Source organism: Ctenopharyngodon idella, chromosome 15, assembly GCF_019924925.1.
Source record: "Ctenopharyngodon idella isolate HZGC_01 chromosome 15, HZGC01, whole genome shotgun sequence".
Lineage (NCBI taxonomy): Eukaryota > Metazoa > Chordata > Actinopteri > Cypriniformes > Xenocyprididae > Ctenopharyngodon > Ctenopharyngodon idella.
This window is the reverse complement of record NC_067234.1, coordinates 27116238-27142044: the sequence shown is the minus strand read 5'-3', so window position 1 is coordinate 27142044 and position 25807 is coordinate 27116238. Positions and strand designations below refer to the sequence as shown.

The following is a 25807-nucleotide window of genomic DNA, read 5'->3' as shown; positions in this document are numbered from 1 at the left end:
AAAGCAATAAGGTACTCGAGGCTAGTGCTGTAGTGCTGCGTCATGCCTAACTCAGCCGTGACTTATTCACGATACAGCCTCTCGTACCTTATTGGTTACTTAAAATGAAGTACTCTCTCATGAGAAGAAGACCCCAGTCATTAATAACCTAGCAAAACCTGTTTTGCTTTACATGGATTGGGTCACCTCATGGGGGCAGCCATTTTGAGGTCACATGAATTGCCGATAACTGTTCAGTTTGTCTTGTTAACCCCCCCCCCATCACTTTTGCTCATAGGATAAACTAGTCATGTTTGAGTGTAAATAGAGCATTTCAATGGCATTGGAAGCTCATAACTTTTGCACGATGTTAAATTCCTTGTGACAGATTTGAATAATTGCTGCATGTGCATTTTGGGCTATATTCTTTGCTTTTGTAAACTTAAACTGCTTGATTCAACCTTCCTGTGAAAGCAGTCAGTGTCACTTTAAACAGTAACTGTCTTCCAAATGTTTTTGCTTGTTTGTTGACACTCTTTAAACCAGCTCTCAAGTGTCTCTGTGAGTCTTAAGCAGATGTGCTCATGCCCCACATAGTAAATGTGTCACATCTTGAGGTTGCCCCCATAGAGTTGTCTGCGAGTCTGTGTATCCAGTGAAAACCCACCTGCACATACAGCTTTGCCATTGTTCTTCAGATGCCATTCCAGCCTGTAATAGGAAATGAGTGGAGCTGTATTTGTGCACCTAGAAAAACAAATGTTTACAGAGCGAGCCAACAGATCCAAGAGACAAAAACTTCAAGAACAAAGCCAACCTTTCTCAGAACTGAACACAATGCCATTTATTTTTGTCAGGCACTAACACCGTATTGAAATATCATTTAGAAATGGATTCAGATCAATAGAAATGCACAGAAAAATCAACATGGGTAATAAGTCACCTCTAATGGCTCTCCAAAACATGAAGGCAATTTATTACAATTTGGCACTGCAAGTTGAGGATAACATCATGCCTAATAAAATAAATTCATTTTGGTATCCAAATTCTGCATCAGCTGTGGTACGTTGATAAAACTGATTGGTTGAATCCATTTTTAAAAGGTTGTTCACCAGATGTCTCTCTTTGAAAAAAAAGAAGGATGAACCAAAGACATCACATGAACAAATGGACGTTTCTGGTATCAAATAATAATAAGAAAGAAAACCCCCAATAACTTCAAACATTATGAGCTGTTATGTAATATAAAGAAATACCTGATGTACATAGGCCCACAATCTCCAATGTCTCATCACACAGTTATGTCTAGATGGAGTGACCCTGTTGATTTCATCATGTATTGAGTGGTACAGATGAACGCAAGACCTCGCCAGGAACAAAATCAACTCAAGATCTCACTTTCCCGACATGTTTTTTGAAAGCGAACACACTTGATACCTCCAAGAATCCTGCTAGAATGACAAAAATAAGGGTCAATAGAAATCGTTATTAATCCTAGTTAGTTTCCGAATGCAAATTTCTTAAATGGGAGCATAATATTCCACTTTTCCACAACTATGTGCAATTTTCATATCCAAAGAGTGCAACGATATGAATCTAACTCAAAAGAATGAAAAGCAAAGTGTAAAAAGTGTCTGGAAACTCTTGTTTTTCTCCATTCAATAGCATCTAAAACCCTCATACATGCACATCAAACATTCAGAAACATCCCAAAAACCTTTTTAATAGAATATGACTATTAATAAAAACAGATCGCAGTTGTTTTTGTGTTCAGTTCTCTTAATAGTTACTCCGCCAGGGGCCGGCATGAGAAGGCGACAGCACAAAATTAATACAAAGTATTTTGGCACTCTAAAAAGGTTGAGCGATAGTGGATCGAGTCTGCAGTCGTCCGCTGTACGCGTCTGTGTGAAAAACCAAACTAAACAGATGTCGTGAGAAGGAGATAATAGCAATATAGTGGTTTCACAACAAAAGAGGAATAATTTAAAAATAAATCAACAGCACAGTAAGACAATATACTGCATAGTACAAAGCCCCTCTGCTGTGTCCCCCAAAAGCAGAGGGCTGTAAGGACAGTGTACAGAAACCAGACGCAGCTCCTGGGCCGAATCGAGCAGCACGGACAGCATCTCCTTTAGCTCCTTCTCCGGAGCCAATGCTCCCATAATCCCTGGGTCCAGCAAAGCCGTCGTTTAACATCTATCCGACACAGGTAAGAAAGGTTATTCGTGTTCACTGTTGTTGGTGCCCTTCTCCCACTCTATACTCTCCTCACTGTGGGTGGGCGAAGCTCCTGGGGGGCCGGCAGGGCACACTCGAATGCCCTGGAAGCGCCGGCACTCCGGGCAGATGCGAATGTGACTGCACCCTCGCGCCACCAGGGCGGCCTCCTGCGCCAGTCTGTGGGAGAGGGGTTCGGGCAGGCCGGTGCCTGTGCACAGCTTGCCGTTGCTGAGGCTCGCCGCCGCCGCCCGCGCCCGCCGCTCGTCCAGGGGCAGAGGCTGCGGTCGCAGAACGCTGGCTCCGCGCCTGCGCCGTAACTGCAGACTGTCCTGACACAGCACGATGCCCTGCAGCTCTCGTAGCATCTCCTCGCACACGGACAGCTGTGAGGCACAAACACGGAGACAGAGGGAGAGAAAGAGAGAGAGAGGCCAGGGGGTCTCACTGACACGCTGCACACAGGGGGTGGCAGGCAGCACAGCCAGAGCATTGATCAAAATAACACTGGGCTATACAGGGGGCGGTGGCTGTTTATCTGGACTGATGCACCGCAGAGAAACCAGAGAAAACATCCTGAAGTGCTTGGTGATCTCAGCATGTGCTCATTACATTCTCAACAAGTTCACTTTTAAATGTATTTTGTTAGATTTGCATTACAAAAAGACATGATAAGTGAGTGGAGCCGTTGTGTTTGGGTCATTTTTTGTATACGGTGCCTTTAATGTATAAAAATTGGGCTGAAATTGCTCCCAAAAGGATTATATTTTATGTTTCGATGGTTTTGTTTACACAAAATAATCTGAATATTTGAAGGCATATATTTTAAAAGAATTTATCACTTTACAAACAGAGTCGTGTTTTCCTGTGTCCTCAGTGCTATTTGTCATCTTAATGAAATTCTGTCATGAATTAAATATTATTGCACAATATTACAAAAACAATGTCTTGATTAAGGACTGTTAAATAAATAATCTTTTCCTTTTTTTCATCTATCTTAATAGTTGTTTTGCAGTAGTATTTTCCTCTTGTCCTCAGTAGTTTTAAGGGGATAGTTCACCCAAAAATGAAAATTCTGTATATACTGTATATAAATAAGATATCTTTGATGAAATCTGAGAGCTTTCTGTCCCTCCATAGACAGCAACACAACTGACACTTTGATGCTTCAAAAAGTTCATAAAGAGACTGTAAAACTAATCCATATGAATTGAGCGGTTTAGTCCAAATTTTCTGAAGAGACTTGATCAGTTTATATAATGAAGAAACAGATTTAATTTAGGCTTTTATTCACATGTAAACATTCATCAACTCGCACATCAGTTATGGTAAACGGAAGCTCAAGCATGTTTGTTTGATGTGCGAGAACCAATGAGGTTCATTCTCATGTGTTACGCAGCACGTTTGAGCTTCTGGAAGAGGTTTGTTCTTGCGCGTCATTCAGGTTTGGTTGAGCTTCTGTTAATGTTCGGTGATCAAGGTTTATATGTGAATAAAAGCCTAAATTCAGTCTGTTTATCATATAAAGCGATCAAGTGTCTTCAAAAAAATTTGGACTAAACCACTCGATTCATATGGAATAATTTTACGATCTCTTTATGAACTTTTTGAAGCGTCAAAGTGATTTTCATGAAAATTCTGTCAATTATTTACCCTCATGTCATTCCAAACTTGTAAGACTTTCGTTCTTCTTCGAAACACAAATTACGGTATTTTTTGATGACAGAATGCTGTCAGATTTCCTTCCATAGACTGCTTTTGCAACTACCACTTTGACGCTTCAAAAACTTCATAAAGAGATCGGAAAACTAATCCATATGTATCGAGCAGTTTAGTCGCGTTATGACGAACAGATTTAATTTAGGTTTTTACTCGCATATAAACATTGATCAGCGAACATAAGCAGAAGCTCAACCGAACATGAATAACACACAAGAACAAACCTCTTCCGGAAGCTCAAACGTGCTGCGTAACAATGAGGTTCATTCTTGTGTGGTTACTCATTGGTTTGTTCTTGTGTGTCATTCACGTTCGGTTGAGCTTCTGCTTATGTTCGCAAAACAAAAAATATAAATAAGAATACAAAATAAGATATTATGAGAAATGTCTCAATGTTTTCTAGTAAATAAATGGGCAAAATGGACAAATGGTCAAAACTGTTTGGTTTCCAACATTTTTTAAAATATCATCTGTTCCACAAAACAAAAAAAGTCAAACAGGGTTGGAACGACATGAGGGTGAGGAAATGATGACAGAACTTTCATTTTTGTGTAAACTATATATAAAAGCTGAACTTCTTTTAATTCAACACAGAGTCTTAAAAAAGTTGTACTCATGCAAGACGCTGAAAAACCAGCGAAGACGTGGGGCAGTGGTCAAAGATGAACAAAAACTGTGCAAACTGGCCCTTAGGTTTTGTGTCACAAGTAAAGAATATAAGCTACAACTAACAAAATAGCTGCTTGTGATGAATTTATACAGAAATTTGATGTTACTTCCATCCAATTATGCCACGTCCCATTAGCATTCAATTCATCTTAGTTGATAAAATTCAGAACTCAGCTGCTAAAGCTCAACCAGCGCTGTTTTCAGAAAAATATCAACATATATTTGATGCAAATAATAAAAAAAAAATTCTATCCAATCAATTTTGTATCAGCATGTCATGAGGTTGAAAATGCACCGCATATAAACAATGACATGATTCTGGGAGCTATAATGTTAATAGGCCTTTGGCTGGAGGGGTCATCTTGGTGTTGGACCAATGTGATGTGTTGTGGATGAAGAGATATATACAGGACAGGTAGAACGTGTTACCCTTTGGAACATGAGGCATGCCAGTGCAGGGCCCTAATTATACACTTACATGCAAAAATGCACCCCCCACACACAAAAACAAACACAAACACACATTACCTAATGCTAATACACAAAGCTACCCTAAGGATAATGCAAGTATTTAGCTTATCAAAAAAACGGGCTTAACTGCACTGGCTCAACTAGTCACTTGATGTTGACACATAAAATACAAATTCACAAACAAACACACACATTCCCGACCAGTTTTCAATTAGCATTTAGTTAAGTCTCGCTTTACACCCACCCACATACTTATAGACAAACACAAACATAATTTTTCTGTGAATATTTACCCACAATGCTCAGTCTACGAATATGGGCAATCAATGGATCCTTTTCACAGACTGTGTTCACAGTTCTCAACATGGCAAACCTAGTGAAGTTTTTCATATTTTCATTTTAAAAAAAATTAATATACAGTATCTTACAGAAGTGAGCACACCCCTCACATTTTTGTAAATATTGTATTATATCTTTTCCTGTGAAAACACTGAAGAAATGACACTTTGCTACAATGTAAAGTAGTGAGTGTACAGCTTGTATAACAGTGTAAATTTGCTGTCCCCTCAATATAACTCAACACACAGCCATTAATGTCTAAACCGCTGGCTACAAAAGTGAGTACACCCCTAAGTAAAAATGTCCAAATTGGGCCCAATTAGCCATTTTCTCTCCCTGGTGTCATGTGACTCGTTAGTGTTACAAGGTCTCAGGTGTGAATGGGGAGCAGGTGTGTTAAATTTGGTGTTATCACTCTCACTCTCTCCTACTGGTCACTGGAAGTTCAACATGGTACTTCATGACAAAGAACTCTCTAAGGATCTGAAAAAAAGAATTGTTGCTCTACGTAAAGATGGCGTAGGCTATAAGAAGATTGCCAAGACCCTGAAACTGAGCTGCAGCACGGTGGCCAAGACCATACAGCGGTTTAACAGGACAGGTTCCACTCAGAACAGGCCTCGCCATGGTCGACCAAAGAAGTTGAGTGCGCATGCTCAGCGTCATATTAAAAGGTTGTGTTTGGGAAATAGACGTATGAGTGCTGCCAGCATTGCTGCAGAGGTTAAAGGGGTGGGGGGTCAGCCTGTCAGTGCTCAGACCATACGCCGCACACTGCATCAAACTGGTCTGCATAGCTGTCATCCCAGAAGGAAGCCTCTTCTAAAGATGATACACAAGAAAGCCCACAAACAGTTTGCTGAAGACAAGCAGACTAAGGACATGGATTATTGGAACCATGTAATGTGGTCTGATGAGACCAAGATAAACTTATTTGGTTCAGATGGTGTCAAGCATGTGGCAGTCAAGCATGGTGGTGGGAGTGTCATGGTCTGGGGCTGCATGAGTGCTGCCGGCACTGGGGAGCTACAGTTCATTGAGGGAACCATGAATGCCAACATGTACTGTGACATACTGAAGCAGAGCATGATCCCCTCCCTTCGGAGACTGGGCCGCAGGGCAGTATTCCAACATGATAACGACCCCAGACACACCTCCAAGACGACCACTGCCTAAACCCTATTAAGCATCTGTGGGGCATCCTCAAACGGAAGGTGGAGGAGCGCAAGGTCTCTAACATCCACCAACTCCATGATGTCGTCATGGAGGAGTGGAAGAGGACTCCAGTGGGAACCTGTGAAGCTCTGGTGAACTCCATGCCCAAGAGGGTTAAGGCAGTGCTGGAAAATAATGGTGGCCACACAAAATATTGACACTTTGGGCCCAATCTGGACATTTTCACTTAGGGGTGTACTCACTTTTGTGGCCAGCAGTTTAGACATTAATGGCTGTGTGTTGAATTATTTTGAGGGGACAGCAAATTTACACTGTTATACAAGCTGTACACTCACTACTTTACATTGTAGCAAAGTGTCATTTCTTCAGTGTTGTCACATGAAAAGATATAATAAAATATTTACAAAAATGTGAAGGGTTTTCTCACTTCTGTAAGATACTGTACATTTATAATGCTTATATTACCTTTGCAGCAAATTACAAAAAAACAAATTAACGCTGTCACGAGGGCATTTCTAATACAATAACGGCAAATTTGACATCATTGTCTATTCTGACTGCTGTAATCAATCTCTCTATATTTCCCTCTCTATCTGTTTTTAGAAAAAAAGTCATGGAAACGCTATCATGTATTTTTTCTTTTGCTATTGGAGCAAATGGGAATATAAAAATTACATTTGCTGTTTACCCGACTATGACAACTTCTACTACTGAGAACCCCGGAAATGTGAAAAGGGTCCATACTACAGTAAGTCATGAAGACATAAACACTGCTCATGCATTTGTACCCTCCAAAAAAAAGTCACGTCTTGGGGTTCTACTGAAACATGCCAAAGTGTTTATTTAGTAAAAATCACAATGTTTCATTTGAAACAATGCAGTCTGACACACACAGCCATCAATCTACTTCAGGGAGGAAAATAAAAGACAAAACAGGAACTTCATTCCATTCAAAGTTAAAAAGCATAAAACCTAAAAGCGCCTGGCACCTTTAGCACGTGTTGGTTGTGACAGTGAAGGCCCGTGTAGATGAGTTTGAGGTATACTCTTTGGTGTGCTGGTTGTGAGGTGCGGGATGGGGTGTGAGGGGGTTCAGGGAGGGAGGCGCGAGGGCGGGGAGAAGGACAGAAAGCAGAGGCAGGTAAAATAGCCCTCTCTCACCTCTGTTCCTGGCGTATGACGCAGCATCCAAACAAACTCCAGCACTGCCATGAAGATGGCCACCAGCAGACCACACACAAGCACCACAAAGATCCCACCGATGTTCTCCATGCCCAGACCTACACAGACATACAAAATATGATAAACTTTTTGTAACATATTCAGCTTGGACCTGCAGTTGAGTGACAGGTGGTTCACCTTTCGCTCGATGATCCTCCTCTTTCGGACACTTGCCACCATCCCACCATTTCCTCTTCAGGATCTCTAGGCGGTTATCCTCCTGTAGTTTCAGTATGGCCAGGTCAAACTCATCTCTGTAGACAGAACCTGAAACAAATAAATAAATAAATATCCATCAAACGCCAGAGCTGGATGCTTAATTTCTGCTGTGCTGACTCCCGCTGCTCTAACGCTGTTCATTTAGCTTATCGTATCCTAAACCCTTTCATTAATCATGTTGATTAAAACAACTGTTGGACATAAATCCTTGGTTAACATTGGTTAAAATCAATTCAGTGCAATTTATATTCAGTCAATGGAATCATTTAACTTCAGCTAACCGATTAAAGCCTGGTGCGCACTGTGCAATTTTGGCTACAACTTTGTTGTCTGAGACAGATTTCGCTAAACGTGCTCACATGCGACCAATTAGTCAATGCCCATTTATATTAGAGGTCTATATGATATGCAATAAATAAATACATAATAAAATAAAAAAAATGATATATATATATACACACATATCATTTTTTTTATTTTATTATGTATTTATTTATTGCATATCATATAGACCTCTAATATAAATAGGCATTGACTAATTGGTCGCATGTGAGCACGTTTAGCGAATATATATATATATATATATATATATATTACACTACCTTTCAAAAGTTTTTTTTTTCTGGAACATAAAATGAGATAAGAAATTTCTTGTTTTCTTGTCCATACAATGGAAATCAATGGCCAAAATGGACAAATGGTCAAAACTATTTGGTTACCAACAATTTTCAAAATATCTTCTGTTCCGTCAAGTCAAACAGGTTTGGAATGACATTAGGGTGAGGAAATGATGACAGAACTTTCATTTTTGAAACTATATATCATGTGTGAAATATGTATAAAAGTTGAACTTCTTTTAATTTGACAGCATCTTAAAAATTAATCAGACAGCATCTTGGTACTCATGCAAGATGCTGAAAAAGCAGTGAAGACGTGGCACAACATTCAAAGATGATAAATTCCCTTTTTTGTATAGCCTCAACACATTTTTTTTTCTGTTCTTTCAGGTAAAACTAAACATTTAAAGGGTTAGTTCACTCAAAAATAAAAATTCTGTCTGATTACTCACCCTCATGTTGTTCCACACCTGTAAGACCTTCGTTTATCTTCAGAACACAAATTAAGATATTTTTGATAAAATCCGATGGCTCAGTGAGGCCTGCATTGCCAGCAAGACAACGCACATTGTCGGAGCGCATAACAAGCTGCCAAAGTCACGCCCCCCAGTGGTGAACCATTGAAATTTCGAAACACTATGACATAACGAAGGCTCATTTACTGAAATCACGTGACTTTGGCAGTTTAATACATGCTCCAAACCACTGATTCGAAACAAAAGATTCATAAAGATTCATGAAGCTGTGTTTTGAAATCACCCATCACTAGATATTGTTTTTTGCCACACAAAAAGTATTCTCGTCGCTTCATAACATTAAGGTTGAACCACTGTAGTCACATGAACTGTTTTAAATATGTCTTTAGTAGCTTTCTGGACATTGAAAGTGTTAATTGTCTTGCTGGCAATGCAGGCCTCACTGAGCCATTGGATTTTATCAAAAAGATCTTAATTTGTGTTCCGAAGATGAACAAAGGTCTTACAGGTGTGGAACGACATGAGTGTGAGTAATTAATGACAGAATTTTCATTTTTTGGTGAACTAACTCTTTAATGCAAGGGATTGCTTGGGTATGTGTGGTCAAACGCTGTCAATTGTGACCAAAGTTGTATATTGTACAGATGAATTCAATCAATACAAGTCTTGCTAACTCCACATAAACTCTAGTCACTGTCGTCTCTCTAACAGAAACTCATTTCTCACCCAGAGGCATGCCAATGCCATAGCCCTTGGTGTCCAGCAGGCCTCCTATCTGGGTGAGGTTGCAGTTGCGTTGGCGGTAGTACTCGTTCATGGTGCTCTCCAGCAGGTAGGCGTAATTGGAGTTGAGTACTCGGGCGATGCCCTCCTCTGTGCTCTTCACGAACACACTGGGCTGCTTGGAGTACATGAAGTTCCACATGCGCTGGTACGTCTGGTACCGGGAGTTCTAACCAAAGACCAAGAGATATTAGGATCATTATGTGCACTCCTGCTTGCTCCTTAACCTTCATCTGGAGTCCTGACAGCCAATCACTATAGCTTTGAGGAGGCGAGACTGACTGTGTTAACCAAGGACTTGGTGGTTGATAAGCAGACAGTTTGACATGTTGATGTGACAACTGAATTTGTGAAACAGCCTGTGCTTGCTGAGGGGCGGGTCGAGAAATGGCCCCTCCGTTGCATCAAAATGTTTAAATTAGTCTGGGCGGCCCTCTGGAGAGGGAAAGATATCAAAGGGCATTGATATTAAGACAGCAGACAGATAAATCCCAAAGTAGGGAAGAGCGCTAGTGACATGGTCAATAAACCTGCCGACAGGCCATTGATTTGTAGGTGGAGTTCTCTTCCGTTCTGTCCTTGAAGATCTCACCTGGAAGAAGGTCATGGTGGACCCGCCATGCATGGTGCCGTATTCGATGGCTGTCTGGTCAGCCAGATCGTCCACTGACTCAATGGGCACCTCCATCCTCTGCACAGTGAGAAAGGCCGCCAGGTTGGCTGTGTAGGAAGAGATGATGATCAAGGTGAAGGCCCACCTAGAACGACAAACCAGTTTTAGACACAAGGAACGCAACGCAAAAGCAGCTCTGACCCAACATCAAAAGACCTCGGCGCTACTGTGAGCTTGGCATCCGAATGAGAAGTTGAAAGGCTTCTCTGAGTACTGTATGCCTGTTCTGAATACTCAAAAATAGCTTGCTTTTATTCTCTACTGACCTCAGTGTGCTGCAGTCGAAAAATGACAGTATAATAACGCAGCAGAAAAACAGAGGCCAAGTGAGAGTAGCACTTTTATCTGCTATATCCAGCAGCTGGCAATGAGATCAGGATAGAGAAGAATGCAATACTCTGCTGAAAAGAACATACTCGAACAGCTGGTTAACGCTGGTTTGGCGCTGGTTGAGCTGGTAATTCAGCAAACTGGTTTTTGCTGGTTAAGCTAGCTTAAAGACGCAAAAAACAACGTGAATGCATAATGGAGGGCAAAATGACCTGTAGTGGATTCAATGTAATTTTTTCAAAGGATTTTTTTAAAGAATTTGATCATACACAAATGTATAAAAGTTTTAATCATTTGTTTACTTTCCAAGTACAATAAAAATCTAAATTCAATATTCACTAAGCATTCTTTTGGATCAAACAGAAAAGAATGGTGCTAGCAAAACCAAGTTCATCAGCTCGATTCCCAGGAAACAGGAGTCAGGGCCGGGGGAAAACACTGTGGCTCTTTTTTCCTCCATCATAAATGACTTGCACAAACGAAACTCAATAAACGCTGTAATGTTATATTGTGTTTGGATGCCTGATGTTTGGGGGGAACACAATTGTGTGATTATACCAAGGCTGTGTCCGAAAACTCAAGCAGCTGACTTGTTGCCTTTCTGCCTTATCAGGAAATGACTTTGAAGGCAATGTTTGTACACGAAGGTACCACAAGAAGCTGATTTCGGACAGACCTATGGTTTAATGATCTACAGCAAAATAGAGCGAGCTTTGGTGAGAACTAAGCAAATATTTAATTACTACAATAGTAATTTCTCTCTAAAAATGACATCAGAAATGTATATTTACACACAAACTGACCACCAACCGCAACTTTCAGATGCAATCTTTATTTTTTAAGTTATTTTTTAACTGTCACAGAATGGAAAGCACAGGATTGTGGGATATCAAAGGCAGTGAAGGATACACCTATGCTGCCTTCAAAAATCGATCAGATGAAGGTATCTCAGAGACAGGAAGTGACTGGACTCGGACGTGCCTTGATGCCTTCCTACCTTGGAAGCATTTTTAAGCTTTCGGACACAGCCCACATCATTTTGATGACAGACTTTGGCTCAGGCATTTCAGAATGACCAAACATTGACATGCTGTGCAATGAAATTGGTCTGCTGGTTAGTCCAGTTATCCAATCACATCCACTGTTGAGGCAAAGTCACATGAGTTTTTTGTTGCACTTTTTTTTTTTTTTTTTTTTTTTTCACTAAATGTGTTTCCATCATTGATTATGTGCATGTCTTCTTATCGGATAAAAAAGGTATCCAACTGAGCGCATACATTTTTTATGTGCATTTTTATAATTTTTGGTCATACTGGCGTTTCCATCCAGCGGCTTTTTATACAATAGACCAAAAAGCGTATAAAAATAGGTGGATGGAAACATAGCTATTGACATAAAACATATAAAAATCTGACATAACAATATGACGAAAAACCACGCATAATAAAAATTCCATAGCAAATACATAAAAGTCATTTTGACCAACAATATAAATAAATATATGTATGTTTTTGAGGCTCATATACAGGATTAATGAGGAAAATCCAAATATCAATATTAATATCAATATTAACTTCCTGACATTCTGGAGACCAGGATTCAAAGACAACATATGCTGTTGACCATCAACATCAGGTCTTTTCAGAAGAGAGAAATAGTTTATTGTGTGCTCTTACCATACTCCACTGACGCAGCGTGTGGACAGGGCTCTGGGGGCGATGGTGGAGCCTTGCTGCATGAAACCCCCCACAGGAAACCAGAAACTGTTGCCCAGAGAATACTGGTTAATCAGCAGGTTACAGCGCCCCTTCAGGCAGGGGTGCGGGTTGTACCATTCGTAGGGTGTTAGCCTGAGTGCCACAAGGAGTAACAAAAAAATAAAAGATAAAAAGTACTAAACATAAATGAGCCAAGAACAATTTTAACAGTTGGCAAAGCATGAAGTCACCAGTGCTCCCTGTTGGCCACGTAACCTGGTTTTTGTTCCCTGAAGGGGCTGTGTAAGCTTTAGCCGTGACTGACAGGACACTAATAAAAATGCACTGCACTGCAGGACGCTGCCGAGTTACACTTCAAGGCGTGCGACAACCGCACATTATGGCTTTGTTGAAATACCGAACACAAGCAATGCAGAAAAGCTAACACAGGTCATATTTCAATAACAAATGTCTAAAAATATACACATTATAGAGATGCAAACAAAGAAAAACACACATACACAAAAGCTCCAACAATGAATTTATATAAAATGTCTTGACAGGTAATGTTCACTGAATAAATACACAAAACACCCCCCTTGTCCAGCAGAATGCTGGGAAAACCTGCAGGCTGCTGTTAAAAAGTATAAAACATGACATTTCTTTTTTGATTCAATGCAAAGCTGAAATAAAAAGTGAGTTTAAAATTAAACATCTACAAATACACCTTGTTGGTCCTAGAACAGAATTCCGACCAAACAATCAGACTTCAGGATTAAGTTTAGGACTGTTTCATTGGACCAACAAAGCATGTTGATCATAGAACAACATTTTTATGAACCAACAATCCTAAACTCCTCCTAAAATCAGAGTGCAAAGATTACAGTAGTTCTTATAGTAGGAACATTCCAGAATTCCCATCAACTAATCTTTGCCCTCCGGTTTTCGTGGAGGGTTTTATTTTAGGGTTTTAGTTTAGGGATAATGTCTGGTTTTGTGTTAAAGCAACAGTTCACAAAAAAAAAATCTTATAATATACACATCATTTTAAATTTATATGAGGATACCAAAAAGTGAAGTTTAGCACATGTCTAATCTACTTGTTTCCATACAATGAAAGTGAATGGTGTATATTCAAGCAAGACTTTTAGCGAATAGACTGTTCCTGACATAAAGCTACCATTTGACAACAGAAGACTTGGAATATAGAGCATGATTTACAATTATGTTGCTTTTATGTCCATTCTGGATGGTGCAAGGTCCAGACCCCATCTACATTCATTGTATAAAAAACATCAGGAAAAAAAAAAACTTTAAAATGTTTCCATTAAAAAAATAAAGGTTTTGAATGACATGAGGATGAGTAAATAATGACACAGTGTATTTTTTCATGCATTTAGGTGCACTACATGTTGTCTGAAATCTGTATGACTTTCTCTGTTTCAAGAAACATAAAAGGAAAAGTTTAGCAAAATGTACAAGCTACTCATTTTCACACAATGAAAGAGAATGGTGACCAGAGCAGTCAAGCTTTCAGTGAATGATGAGTTAAATTTCAGTCTATTTCTGACATAAAGCTATACCGTATGACTTTAGAACACTTGTGCATGACTCATACGGACCACTTTCATGTTGCTTTTATGGCGCTTGACAGCCCAAGTCCCCATCCACATTCATTGTATGCAAGACAGCAGACTAGGTAGCGACATGAGGATTAGTAAATAATGATGAAACCTTTTCCATTTTTAGCTGTGCTACCCCTTTAAGGACAGTGTCGGTGCTAATAGGATCCTGCAGGTGTCAGTGTGGAGCTGAGTATTTACCTCGCCACCAAAAAGAGCACGCAGCTGACTGCCAGGTATGCCAGCAACATGAAAAGCCAAACCCCAGGAGAGAATGGATCCAAAAAGGAGAAATACCCCGGTCTTCTTCCCTATAAAAACACAGAGGCAATGTCAAGACTCTAAAACTAACATCACAAAGATCCTATAAGCCTATATCATTCAATTCCAGTAAGTAAACATTCAAGAGATTTCAGGTTAAAGACATTTAAAGGCTTTTACGGTTGATTGGCTTGATCCAAACAAAGTGCTTGATTTTCTGTCTCCTAACCATTTTGGCACACTCGGAAGATCCAATAACCGCTGGAACAGAACTTGGGAGCCGATTCTGTACACAGTAGTCAAATCCAATTATCTCTCCTAGAGGTACTTTGACAATCTGTGGTCAGTAACAACTTAACAGTCTCTTATCAGTGAGAAACTAAGTGTGAAAGCACCAAGGCTAATCTATCTACACGGCACAGGTGTCTTACAGATGGCGAATCTAAATAGTGTCAGTGATGGATACACTTGCAAACAAATCATTTGGGCTGTTTTTTTTTTCTTTTTTCCTGAGACTACAAAAACCAGGTTTACTATAGTGCTGAAATGAGTAATTATTCCACTATCTATCCCGCAGCAGGCTGAAAATTCATTAATGTGCCTGCAATCATCTCCATATTAGTGTAATTGAATGGCATTGCTGTTGAGCTGGACACTAAAAGCTGTAATTATAGCAATAAATAGAGCCAAGCCTGTCTATGGTAGATATACAAGAAAACTGATGGGCTCTCCATGAAAAAAAAGCTTGTTCAGGTGTAGTTTTATTAGTCAGGTTGCTTTAAACTTCCTTACGGAAGCTGGCATCGAGGGATGGGAAAATTGGGCTGTGTCTGGAGCCCGTATGTGCCAGACTGAGCTCGTGTGAGATCTGAGGAGATAATTGTATCGTGACTTACAGCGAGAGGGACTTGCGGATAGAGCTCACAGGGGGGTACGTTAACTGTGATGTTGGGTTTCTGCAATCTGCTATCAGCTGAAGCAACTTGCTTTGTTTACAGTCTCTCTCTAAATTCAATTTTCAGGTTTAAACAAAAGCACAATCAACATTGTGCAATGCAGAAACCTGCTGGAAAACAATTGAGAAAATACGTTACTAGTGCGCATCTGTCTCTGAGGTGAGCTACACAGGTTATACACGCAGTTTAACAGCCTTTCGAAGATGTAACACCCTCAAGAGCGAATCTTCCCTTGATCATTTAACAAATGAGCACAGATAGATCCTCCTCCAGTTTGACTGAACAGCAGTGCAATAGGGCAGTTCTTGCTCGACTCTATTGGGTCTCCATAGATTCTGATATGTCTCTGTGGTGTTATGTAATTTCTTACTTCTGGCGTGCTGAATTTGAGGTAAGTAATAGTTTCTCTCACTGCTATACTAACAATTTTGTCTTTAAAAAGCGCTGCTGCTTCGGCTGTCAAAATAAAACCATAGCAGAAGCAGCTGTAGAAGCCTGCAGTCATACCATCTCAACCAGCCTCTCTCACCAGGGTTCCCTGTATCTAGTTAACCAGGTCCTCATTAACATTTTGCACTACACAACATATTAAATTACAGAGGAGACTGCAGAGCTGTCATTATATGTGTTGATCCTAAGAAATTCAGCATTTGTACTTATTACGGCTCCAGTGTTTCTGGTATGTTCAGCACAGAGAGTTATTCATGGGAAGAGAGATTACTTCTACTTTTTAAAGCTGTCAGTTTAATAAAACAATTAATCGTGCCTTTTGGCGTTAACATGATTGATCTTGAGTTTAAATTTTTTTTTTTTTTCCTTTCCAAATGTAGGGCATTCGCTTCCTGAATAATAAATAAAACCACTGCTGGCTTTCTCATTAATGGCGTGTTTCATTCATCGATGTTTCATACTTTAATGATAATTAAATTTCACCATTCAATGAGAGAAAATTGATTTTACTTTTGTTAAACACCTCATATGGGTTTGATTTTGTAATTTTGCCATTTTACGATTTTAAAAGGGTGTAAAACATAGAAACACTATTTGAGATTCTGAACTTCAAAATCAAATACATTACCATTTAAAAGTTTGGAGTCATTTTTATTTGAAAGAAATTAATACATTTCTGTCAGCAAAGATGTATTGAATTAATCAAACATGAGATCTCCCTTTTAAATAAATGTCCTTTTGAGCTTTCTATTAATCAAAGAATCCTGAAACAAATGATCATGGTATCCACAAAAATATTAAGCAGCACAACTGTTTAACATTGATAATAATAAGAAATGTCTAGACCTTGACCATATGTTTGTCAGATGTTCTTGCTTCCAACAAAATATATGTCCAAGAAACAATGACACAAATTGGTATGGAAGCTTGTTTCTGCCTCAAAGTAAAAATAAAAAAAGGTCACTGGGAGATAAAGCTTAAAATAAGTCACACTGTAAAATATAACGTCACAATAAGCGAAAATAAAGTTGCAACTGTGAGATATAAAAATCAAATTATGAAATTATGAAAAAGACAAAGTCACATTATGGAATATAAAGATATAATTACAAGAAATAAGTCAGAAAATGTGAGATTTAAAGTTACATTCTAAGATATAATGTTACAATTATAAGTTGCAAATTGAGATATAAAGTCAAAGATATAAAGTTAAAAGTTACACTTCCATAAAATGGTGATTAAACATGCATTTAATAAAAACCTATAAATGGTTGGCATCAGGTCTCTCTATTCTGTCCCACACGCTTGAGCGCGGTGTCCTGGTCATAAACTCTTTACTAGTCTCCTCTGTGATTTGCTGTTTGCTTTAGTGAAGCATCTGCTACAGGCCTCCCTATGATGAGAAACAGTGATATACTGTCAGCGCATGTTTACCAGCCACTGTCAGATCGACTTGGGCTGAAAAGATTTGAAAACTTAATGTTCCATTGAATTCCGCTGAAATACGCTTTACGCTGTAACATTCACAATATTTCATCATCTGTCACTGAAAACGTCCAGATTTAAAAACCGTCCTGCTGTAGACTCATTTTAAGCTGAACTATTCAACCGCGGCGGATTGTAAACACATAGCTGGAAACAGCAAGATGCATTATTTCAAATCTGAAGTACATCATGAAACCAAGCAAACTGCTGTGAGACAAACGCTCAGTCATGAGTCAAGAGGGCTTAATGCCGTAGAGGCACAGAGGTCCTTCACATCGGCTCACACCTTGTAAAACATGTGGCCAGTGGGAACATGGTCTTGTCACAGCTGGAATACTTCAGTAAAAAAAAGTGCATTGACTTCTTTATGTTCTGAGAGCAGTGGCTCTTTTTCTTTCTCCATATACACACATTGATATCCTTCATCTCATAATGCACACAAACTCCGTTGCTGCTCCTTTGGGGCAGTGCATGATCTTGCCAGTGCTCCCTGTATGATCTAATTAACTTGTTGCACTAATTAGCTATTTCATCTTCAACCACACCTAGTCTCTCTCCCTCCCTGCGTGCACCACACAAGAAGAGGAGAGAAAGATTTGCATTCATTTGTGTTTATACAAACTCTTCAGGCTGCACTCACATTTTTATACACAAACAAAATGGCACATTCCATACATTAACGTCTACCACTGCGTCCAATTACACGCTGCGATGGAGAACCCACTGTACTTCCAAACATGTAATTAAAACAGGGCCGAAGGCCACATTTTATTCCATTTGCCATTGTTATTGATCAAGCGAAGGATTTCATTTAAAGTTTGAAATAAGCTATGGGGGTCCTTGAAGAAATCAAAGCCTGCTGGATCAATAGTAAGTGGATTAAACCTAAACAAGTGCAGGCACAAGCACCCAAATATCGAGAGCGCCATGGCTATGGGGTATGGATGAGCGAGAAGAGATTATTCTGGGCAGGAGCACCGGAACTTTAGTCGGCTCAGGGGTTGGACAATGAAACTGAAACACTGGCCAATATAGAGTTGGAGGTTTCACACCTATATATGCACAGCCCAGTGGCCAATCTTCCCTGATTTTACATTCCATCAGTAAGAGCAGAGTGTGAAGGCTGAATTAGCAGAGCAATAGCACAGCTGCACATAAAATATTGCAATCCACACAACATAGCGGGAGACATATCAGAGTTTAAATTGTTGGTGCGCATTTCTCTGGCTCATCTGTGACCAGTACAGCAAATCTTTGTGGTGTATCGAGAGCTATGGTAATGTCGGCATACCACCACCTAGGACGAACCACATCCAAAAGGAGTAACTGTCGACGCAAGAGGAAGCTGTGTGAAAGGGATGTCCAGGTATTAACCAGGGGCTGTATTCACAAAACATTTTATCTTACCACTAAGAGTTCTCCTAAATAGTAGTAAAAGTTCTTAGCTAAGAGTTTTCTCTTAAAACCTATTCACAAAGCTGCTGAGACCAACTTTTACTAAGGAATAGAGAGAAGTCTTAAGCTAAGAGTAAGGGCGGGGTTGACCTTGTTGCTATGGATGATGTCAACACGCTTACTAACTATGTCCACAGTGATTGGCTGATGGGGAGGAGTCTCTGTCAGTGATTTAATCATAGAAATATTGTAGAATGAGGTATCATGTTTCCATATTAAAATAAAGGTTTTAAAATACAAATGTTGCCATATTCAATATTCAAATAAAGATTTTAAAATGTAGGCTATGCCTAATTAAATAATTAAAGCCTAATTAACTAGTATATGTTCAGCTAATTGTCAGCCTCTTACATGTCTGCGTCTCGAGAAAATGCAGAATTCAAGCGACAAATGATGCAACGTTTGGGAGGAGTATGTTCAAACGGTCTATCTAATCAGCTTGAGTGGAGGTATACCTGTATATACACAGGTGAGAGCCGACTCACCTGTAGTTACCTCGACAGTTTTCTGCATCCCTCCGCCACCCCGTTCCCCACATTCGGCTGATACGGCAATGGGGGAGAACTGGGCTAAATAAATTCCAAGCTCAGAGCCCTCGATCCCCTTGGACACCACGCCACATACACTTATAATAGTTTTTTTTACTCTATTCGATCATTTGTAAGAACTGCCACAGGTTATCAGACATTATTTATTTATTTATTAAATATTTATTTTTGGCGTCTTATTGTAGATTCAAATCTATAAATCAAAATATGTATTGCATTTATGAAAGAAAAGGTTCAGCACCTAAGGCTCTATCGCTATTGTCTCATGGTGTACAGTGTCTTTAGGTGGATTAGGATTGTTTGTGATTTAGTCTTAGTGACTTAGGAGTCCTCTTGACTACTCCTAACATTTCACAGATTTAGGAGCTAGTTTTAGCGCTAAAATGCTTTGTGAAATACTCTTAGAGCAAAAATTTAGGAGTCCTAAAATTAGGACTGACACTCCCATTATTTTTAAGAGTTTCTCCTAAATCAGCAAGTTAGGACCTACTTTTAGCCTTAAGATGTTTGTGAATATGGCCCCTGGATTGTATCCAAAAAACAGAAAGCCACAGCTGCCCAACTCACCGCAGAATTAAATGCACACCGTGACTCTCCTGTTAACACCAAAACTGTTCGCAGAGAGCTCCACAGAGTCAATATTCATGGTCTGGCTGCTATAGACAAACCTTTGACAACTCGTGCCAATGGAAAATGTTGGTTTCATTGGTGCCAACAGTGCAAATCTTGGTCTGTGGACAATGTGAAATGTGTATTGTTCTCTGGTGAGTCCACCTTCACTGTCTTTCCTAAATCCGTGGGAGTTATGGTGTAGAGAAGCCCCAAAGAGGCATAACACCCAGACTGTTGCATGACCAGTGTGAAGCATGGGGTGGATCAGGATCAGTAGCTATGTTTCCATCTATCTATTTTTATGCACATTTTGGGATAATGCATAAAAATCACTGGATGGAAATATAATATAAATATAAACATAAATTCTAAAAATGCACATGGGCTCAATTGAGTCGGATAAACTTTTTATCCAATAAGAAAACATGCGCATAAACTACAATGGAAACACATTTCCCGAAAAAATCCTTGATGTGTCACTGCCAAGGACTTTTAAACCATTCTGGAGGACCATGTGCACTAAATGGTTCAAACACTGTACCCTGAAGGTGGGGCTGTGTATCAGCATGATAATGCACCAATACACACAGAAAAACTTGTGACAGAATGGTTTGATGAACATGAAAGTGAAGCTGAACATCTCCTATGGCTTGCACAGTCACAGATTTAAATATTTTTGTGCCACTTTAAGGGATTTTGGAGGAGCAAGTCAAAAAACTTTTTCCTCTACCAGCACATTACATAGTGACCTGTCTATGGTTCTGGAAGAGGAATGGCTCAAAATCCCTCTGGCCACTGTGAAGGACTTGTTGTATCTGTCATTTCCTAGACGAATTTATCTAAATTCAGATTCAAATAATTTATATATATATATATATATACATACATATTTATGTATGTGTGTGTGTGTGTTCGTGTTCTTGTATACATGATTTAAGGTAGACCCTGGATACCATAGCTCTCATTTCAGTTCTGATTAAAGTAGGTATTAAAGTAGGTGATGTATAAAAATATTTTAGCAAACGTAACATTGGATTAATATTGTATCTCCCAAATCAATGTGAAACATCAGCGAGAATTAATAATCATGAGCCCAGCTTTCTTATATGTAGACACATCACAATCTGCCAATTTTCAGCCACTCCCCCACTGTAAAACTCATGGGGGGCTTATTCTGGGTCATACAAGAGCAGAAAGGGCCAAGGAAATACAGACAGACAGAGACAGAGTGAGCTCAAGCCTGAGAACAGCTCAACACTGTACAACAGCCTTTTATCCTCTTTACCTGTGTGAACTCATTTAACACTCCTCTTATGTCTTCTGTCACTGTTCTCTCTGTCTGACAGTCTCGGAGTCGCTCGGTGTGTCTGTCTCTGTGCCTTTCTCAATCAACTTTCCCTTTTTTTCTTACTTTCTCAGCCATCTCTCTAGGGTAGTTTTAGCTTAGAATTTAAGGTGAAGGTGAAGTGTGTCATTTCAGCAATGTTTTTCAGGGAATATCAGCCAATGAATTAATTATTTATTGCTGAAAGATGAAGTATTTTAACATTGAAAAACACACTTCATCTTTAAAGATCTGAGCTCAATATACAGCACAATGTAATTTACCCAAATAGGAGAAGTTCCTGGATCAACATCCTTTGTTGGTTCTGGAACAACCTTCCTATCTGGCATTTGCTGCCTACACCCAGTAGAATTGAAATGGTTATTGGAAATAACATCTGAATCATGTGGTATGTTCTCTGAAGCTTGGCACATTCAAATTTGAACTGCAGTTCATCTTGTGTCTAAAAACCACCTTGTTACATCTGAAAATATAATTAAGTGCTAAAAAGTGCTTGTTATGGAGCCCCTGATAAGTGACATTTGCATGAAAAAAATTGCAGAGACTTCTGCTAGTACAAAAAACATTAATTAATAGTAATTGGTAGGAATGCCACAATACTAAAGTTCAGGCTGATATGATAAGCTGATAATTCTTTTCTTGTTTAAAATTTTACACTATTTTGTCTAAATAATTTAAAAATAAAAGACTAAAAAATTACTTTTTTTCTTCTTCTTTTTTTTAGGCATTATTAATGTAAGAGAGTAAAATGGATATTTATTTTGAGATTTGCTAAAGATGACATCTAAAAGTATAATTAAATTCTTCATGTTTTCACAGATTAACTTTAACTGAGTTTTATATATTGGCAAAGATAATCTAAATGTAAAAACAAATATCCAATATAGACAGATATTGAAAATTAAAAAATAACCAATATAATTCTACAGAGGTTCTCTTTCTCAGTTAACAGCACACCTGGTGTTATTGTTTCCCCAAACTGTTTTCAACCAATGAAGACGTACACAGGAGAAACTATTAGCAGCACGAGAGGAGTGGGGGGGGGGGATCCTGATAGTGTGTGTGTGTGTATAAATGCCCTACAGGGACACCACATTAATGTTTGCACACGCTGCACCGAGCGGCTTCTTCCGGCACTTAGCCAACAGAGAGATCAGCATGTCACCTTGGGTTTGGGGAGGGGCTTTGATTAATGGCGCACAGACCTTTAAAAATAAAAGAGCTATTGGATTTTCAGTGTTGCTGTGTGCAAGAGCTCGGGGTGTTATTGGTGTGAATTAGATACAAGTCACAATAAGGAGAATCTGAAATTGGGAAGGAAAGCACTACATTTATCAGCTTTTCACACCACAGCACACCATCTGCTACAGCAAGGGTAACGCTCAGAGCTCTCTGCCCCAAAGTATCTCTCTATTTATTTCCCACACGCTCTCTCTCAGGCCATTAGAGGCTGCTGATTGTTAAGGATTGTTGATCTTTAATGCTGCAAGGTTGGGGATGGTTCGGGAGTCTGTAGGAGGAACTTACTATGTGTACTCGGTACATGATGCTGATTCCCAGAGTCATGAAGGGTTTGGAGAAATCAATGACCTTCTCCCTCTCAGCCGTGATGGTCAGGCCGGCCACAGCCAAATCAGCCTTCTGAAACACATGCAAAATAATTGCAGCCGTTAGGGCGTTTCTAGGACAAAAAGGTGCAAAAAATTGAGCTACAACCAGATTAAGGGGGTACATACATGTTTTCTTGCTGGTTCAAGTAGATACTTAATACTTTTCAGGATTCTTTGATGAATAGAAAGTTCAAAAGAACAGCATTTATTTGAAATATAATCTTTTGTAACATTATAAATGTCTATACTGTCACTTTTGATTAAATTAAAGCATCCTTGCTGAATAAAAGTATTAATTTCTTCAATTTCTTTAAAAAAAATAATACAATTTTTTTACTGACCCCAAACTTTTGAACGGTAGTGTATAATGTTTCAAAAGCTTTCTATTTCAAATAAATGATGTTCTTTTGAACTTTCTATTCATCAAAGAATCCTGAAAAAAATTGATAATAATAATAAATGTTTCTTGAGCAGCAAATCAGCATATTAGAATGATTTCTGAAGGATCATGTGACACTGAAGACTGGAGTAATGATGCTGAAGATTCATAGGAATAAATTACATTTTAAAATATATTCAAATAGAAAACAGTTATTTTAAATTGTAATAATATTTCACAATATTACTGTTTTTTGTGTATTTTTAATCAAATAAATGCAGCCTTGGTGACCATAAGAGACTTCTTTTAAAAACAGTCCCAAACCTTTGAACAGCAGTGTATATTTTTGTACATTTTAGAAAAAAACATTTTAGGCAAATGTTATTTTTAAAATGCTGTTGCAAAAACAAAAAAATAAAATCATCATCTACCCAGCCTCCTGTCACCGAATCCCCCCGCCAGCCCTGGAGCCCCTCAAAGGTGCATGACAACCCTGTAGTCCATTCTAATTAAATTGATTAGAGCAGGTAGACCTCAAACCAGCAACAAACCAGATTAACCACCTTAAGCTGCTGTGACCTGTCTTTAAACAGCTGGAAACAACTGCTTGCAGTCCAAATACCTGTATTTTGGGGAATACTGAAGGGCAAAGCCAAGTTGTGTGTGTGCGATGGAACATGAACACAGAAACCGGGTAGACTGTCATGACAAATCACTTGACACAGCATCCAGTGCTGCCGGGCATGATGCTGTGGCCGGATCCCACTAATCAAACAACACCGAAAAGTGCATCTGCAAGGAATTTTACGGTCCCGCGGGACACACTCTTACCCTCCACTGCTCTTTGTCCTCTCCAGGAGGAATGATGGGATATTGGAGCTCTGCCGTAAATGAGAGAGAATCTCTGGACAACAGATACCAGGTTATAATGTGATGTTTTAGCCTCAAGCCTGAAACCTTGAAAGCGACAGGAGACGCTTGTTAACCCTGAAAGCCGAATTAGGAATGTTAGACGCGTGTTTCAGGATTTGAGAAGCGTGAGATTTATCAGTCATTTGCGCGATGGCAATTAGATCTTAGATTTCAGTACACAGATAATAAGTGGATTAGCAGAGGAAGAAGGCTGAAGATAAAAAAACTGTGACAACAGTCCAGTGTTATTTTAGTATCATTCATATCATTGAGCAACTAGCTGAAATAAAGTATGTTTGTTCTGGTTCTCGAATCTGATTGGCTGAGAGGTCTTTCCAGTCATGTGATATTCTACCAGCATCGCCACCATTTCACCACTTGAATCACTCCGCTTTTAGCATTCTCACAGCGGGTGTCATGAAGGACAAGCAAACCCACCATATTTTATAGATACTACTGTTAGTTTGTAACGGAATGTAGTTTTAAGAGTTTTTTTGGCGAGAATGTAGTTGTTTAGACCTCAGAAATGCGATTTATATGTAAACATATAGCACCTATTTGAAAATTTGTTTAGACGCTTTCAGAGATGTGAGCTCCAGGCCGTCAGCGACTGTAATGTAACGGCAGAGAACAGCTTCATCTCAGCCAGTCCTTCGAGAATTTGCCGATGGCTCTTATGTAGATAGTGTTTAAACATGAGGTATAATTCGTATATCAAACGGGCAATCTTATTTATCTATTACTTGTTCCAGAGCTAATAGATTTGGCTTAAGGGCTATATTAAGTTTATATTTACATTGAAACAAAATCCTGTACTAACTAGAGTGCTGATTTGTACATTTAACTGAACTGTTTACTTGTGTTTATTTCCTATTTTACTTCTTATACTGTTATTATGGCTATTGTTGTTAATTTCAATATTACTGTTCAATAAATAATATTTTATATAAATAACATGGCATATTTTTTGGTATTGAGAGAGTCTGTTAGTGATTTCGACTTCAATGAAAGTTACATTAATATGCCAGTAGATAGCGGCAAAGTCAGTCAGTCAGTCGCAAAGACTTTTATATTGAAATGGACTGAAACAAGGACATTGTTTTTACTTTAAACGAGACGCAACTGACAATTGCATGCATTGACTAGCGCTGTCATGGGAAATCCTCTTAAATGTTAAAAGGACAAAGACAATATCGCTTTTCTGAGTGGAAATTCAAACTGATTTTGTGATTATCAATATAAGATTTACCTGAAGAATATCAGCTAGATGCAGGTAATGCACTCGCTTAGTCAATCTCACTCTCATAATATTCTACTATACATACTACAATGAGCTTCAATGATACGACTCAGCGTTCCTTCATTATTAGTGATGTTTTAGAATTATTTTTAGGCTTGGGCTCAACTTGAGATTTGCACAGTCTAAACTGTCAACTTTAGATTTGAATGCGAGGTGGAAGGAAGTAGTTCCTCACAAAAGAGGGTTTTTAAAGACAATCCGTTGTTGTTTCTTATTAATTTACACACTTGTGCCGTTGAACTGTTGTATAAATGCAATATCCCACTCATAGCCATGCAAT

At 39.0% G+C, this 25807-nt stretch overlaps 1 protein-coding gene across 4 annotated transcripts in view; it reads right to left on the bottom strand.

Annotated features, from left to right (window-relative positions):
* Positions 1–808: 808 nt before the first annotated feature.
* Positions 809–25807, bottom strand: part of grik4 (glutamate receptor, ionotropic, kainate 4) — a 329903-nt gene continuing 304904 nt past the window's right edge. For all 4 annotated transcript variants that reach the window (XM_051861113.1, XM_051861111.1, XM_051861115.1 and 1 more), the window contains 8 exons: positions 22854–22967; positions 14416–14525; positions 12572–12745; positions 10485–10650; positions 9836–10061; positions 7936–8064; positions 7738–7856; positions 809–2588 (listed from right to left, as the gene is read on the bottom strand). In XM_051861113.1, coding sequence (XP_051717073.1) covers positions 2205–2588; positions 7738–7856; positions 7936–8064; positions 9836–10061; positions 10485–10650; positions 12572–12745; positions 14416–14525; positions 22854–22967 — 1422 coding nt within the window. In that variant the 3' untranslated portion in view covers positions 809–2204. The remainder of the gene's footprint in view (positions 2589–7737; positions 7857–7935; positions 8065–9835; positions 10062–10484; positions 10651–12571; positions 12746–14415; positions 14526–22853; positions 22968–25807) is intronic.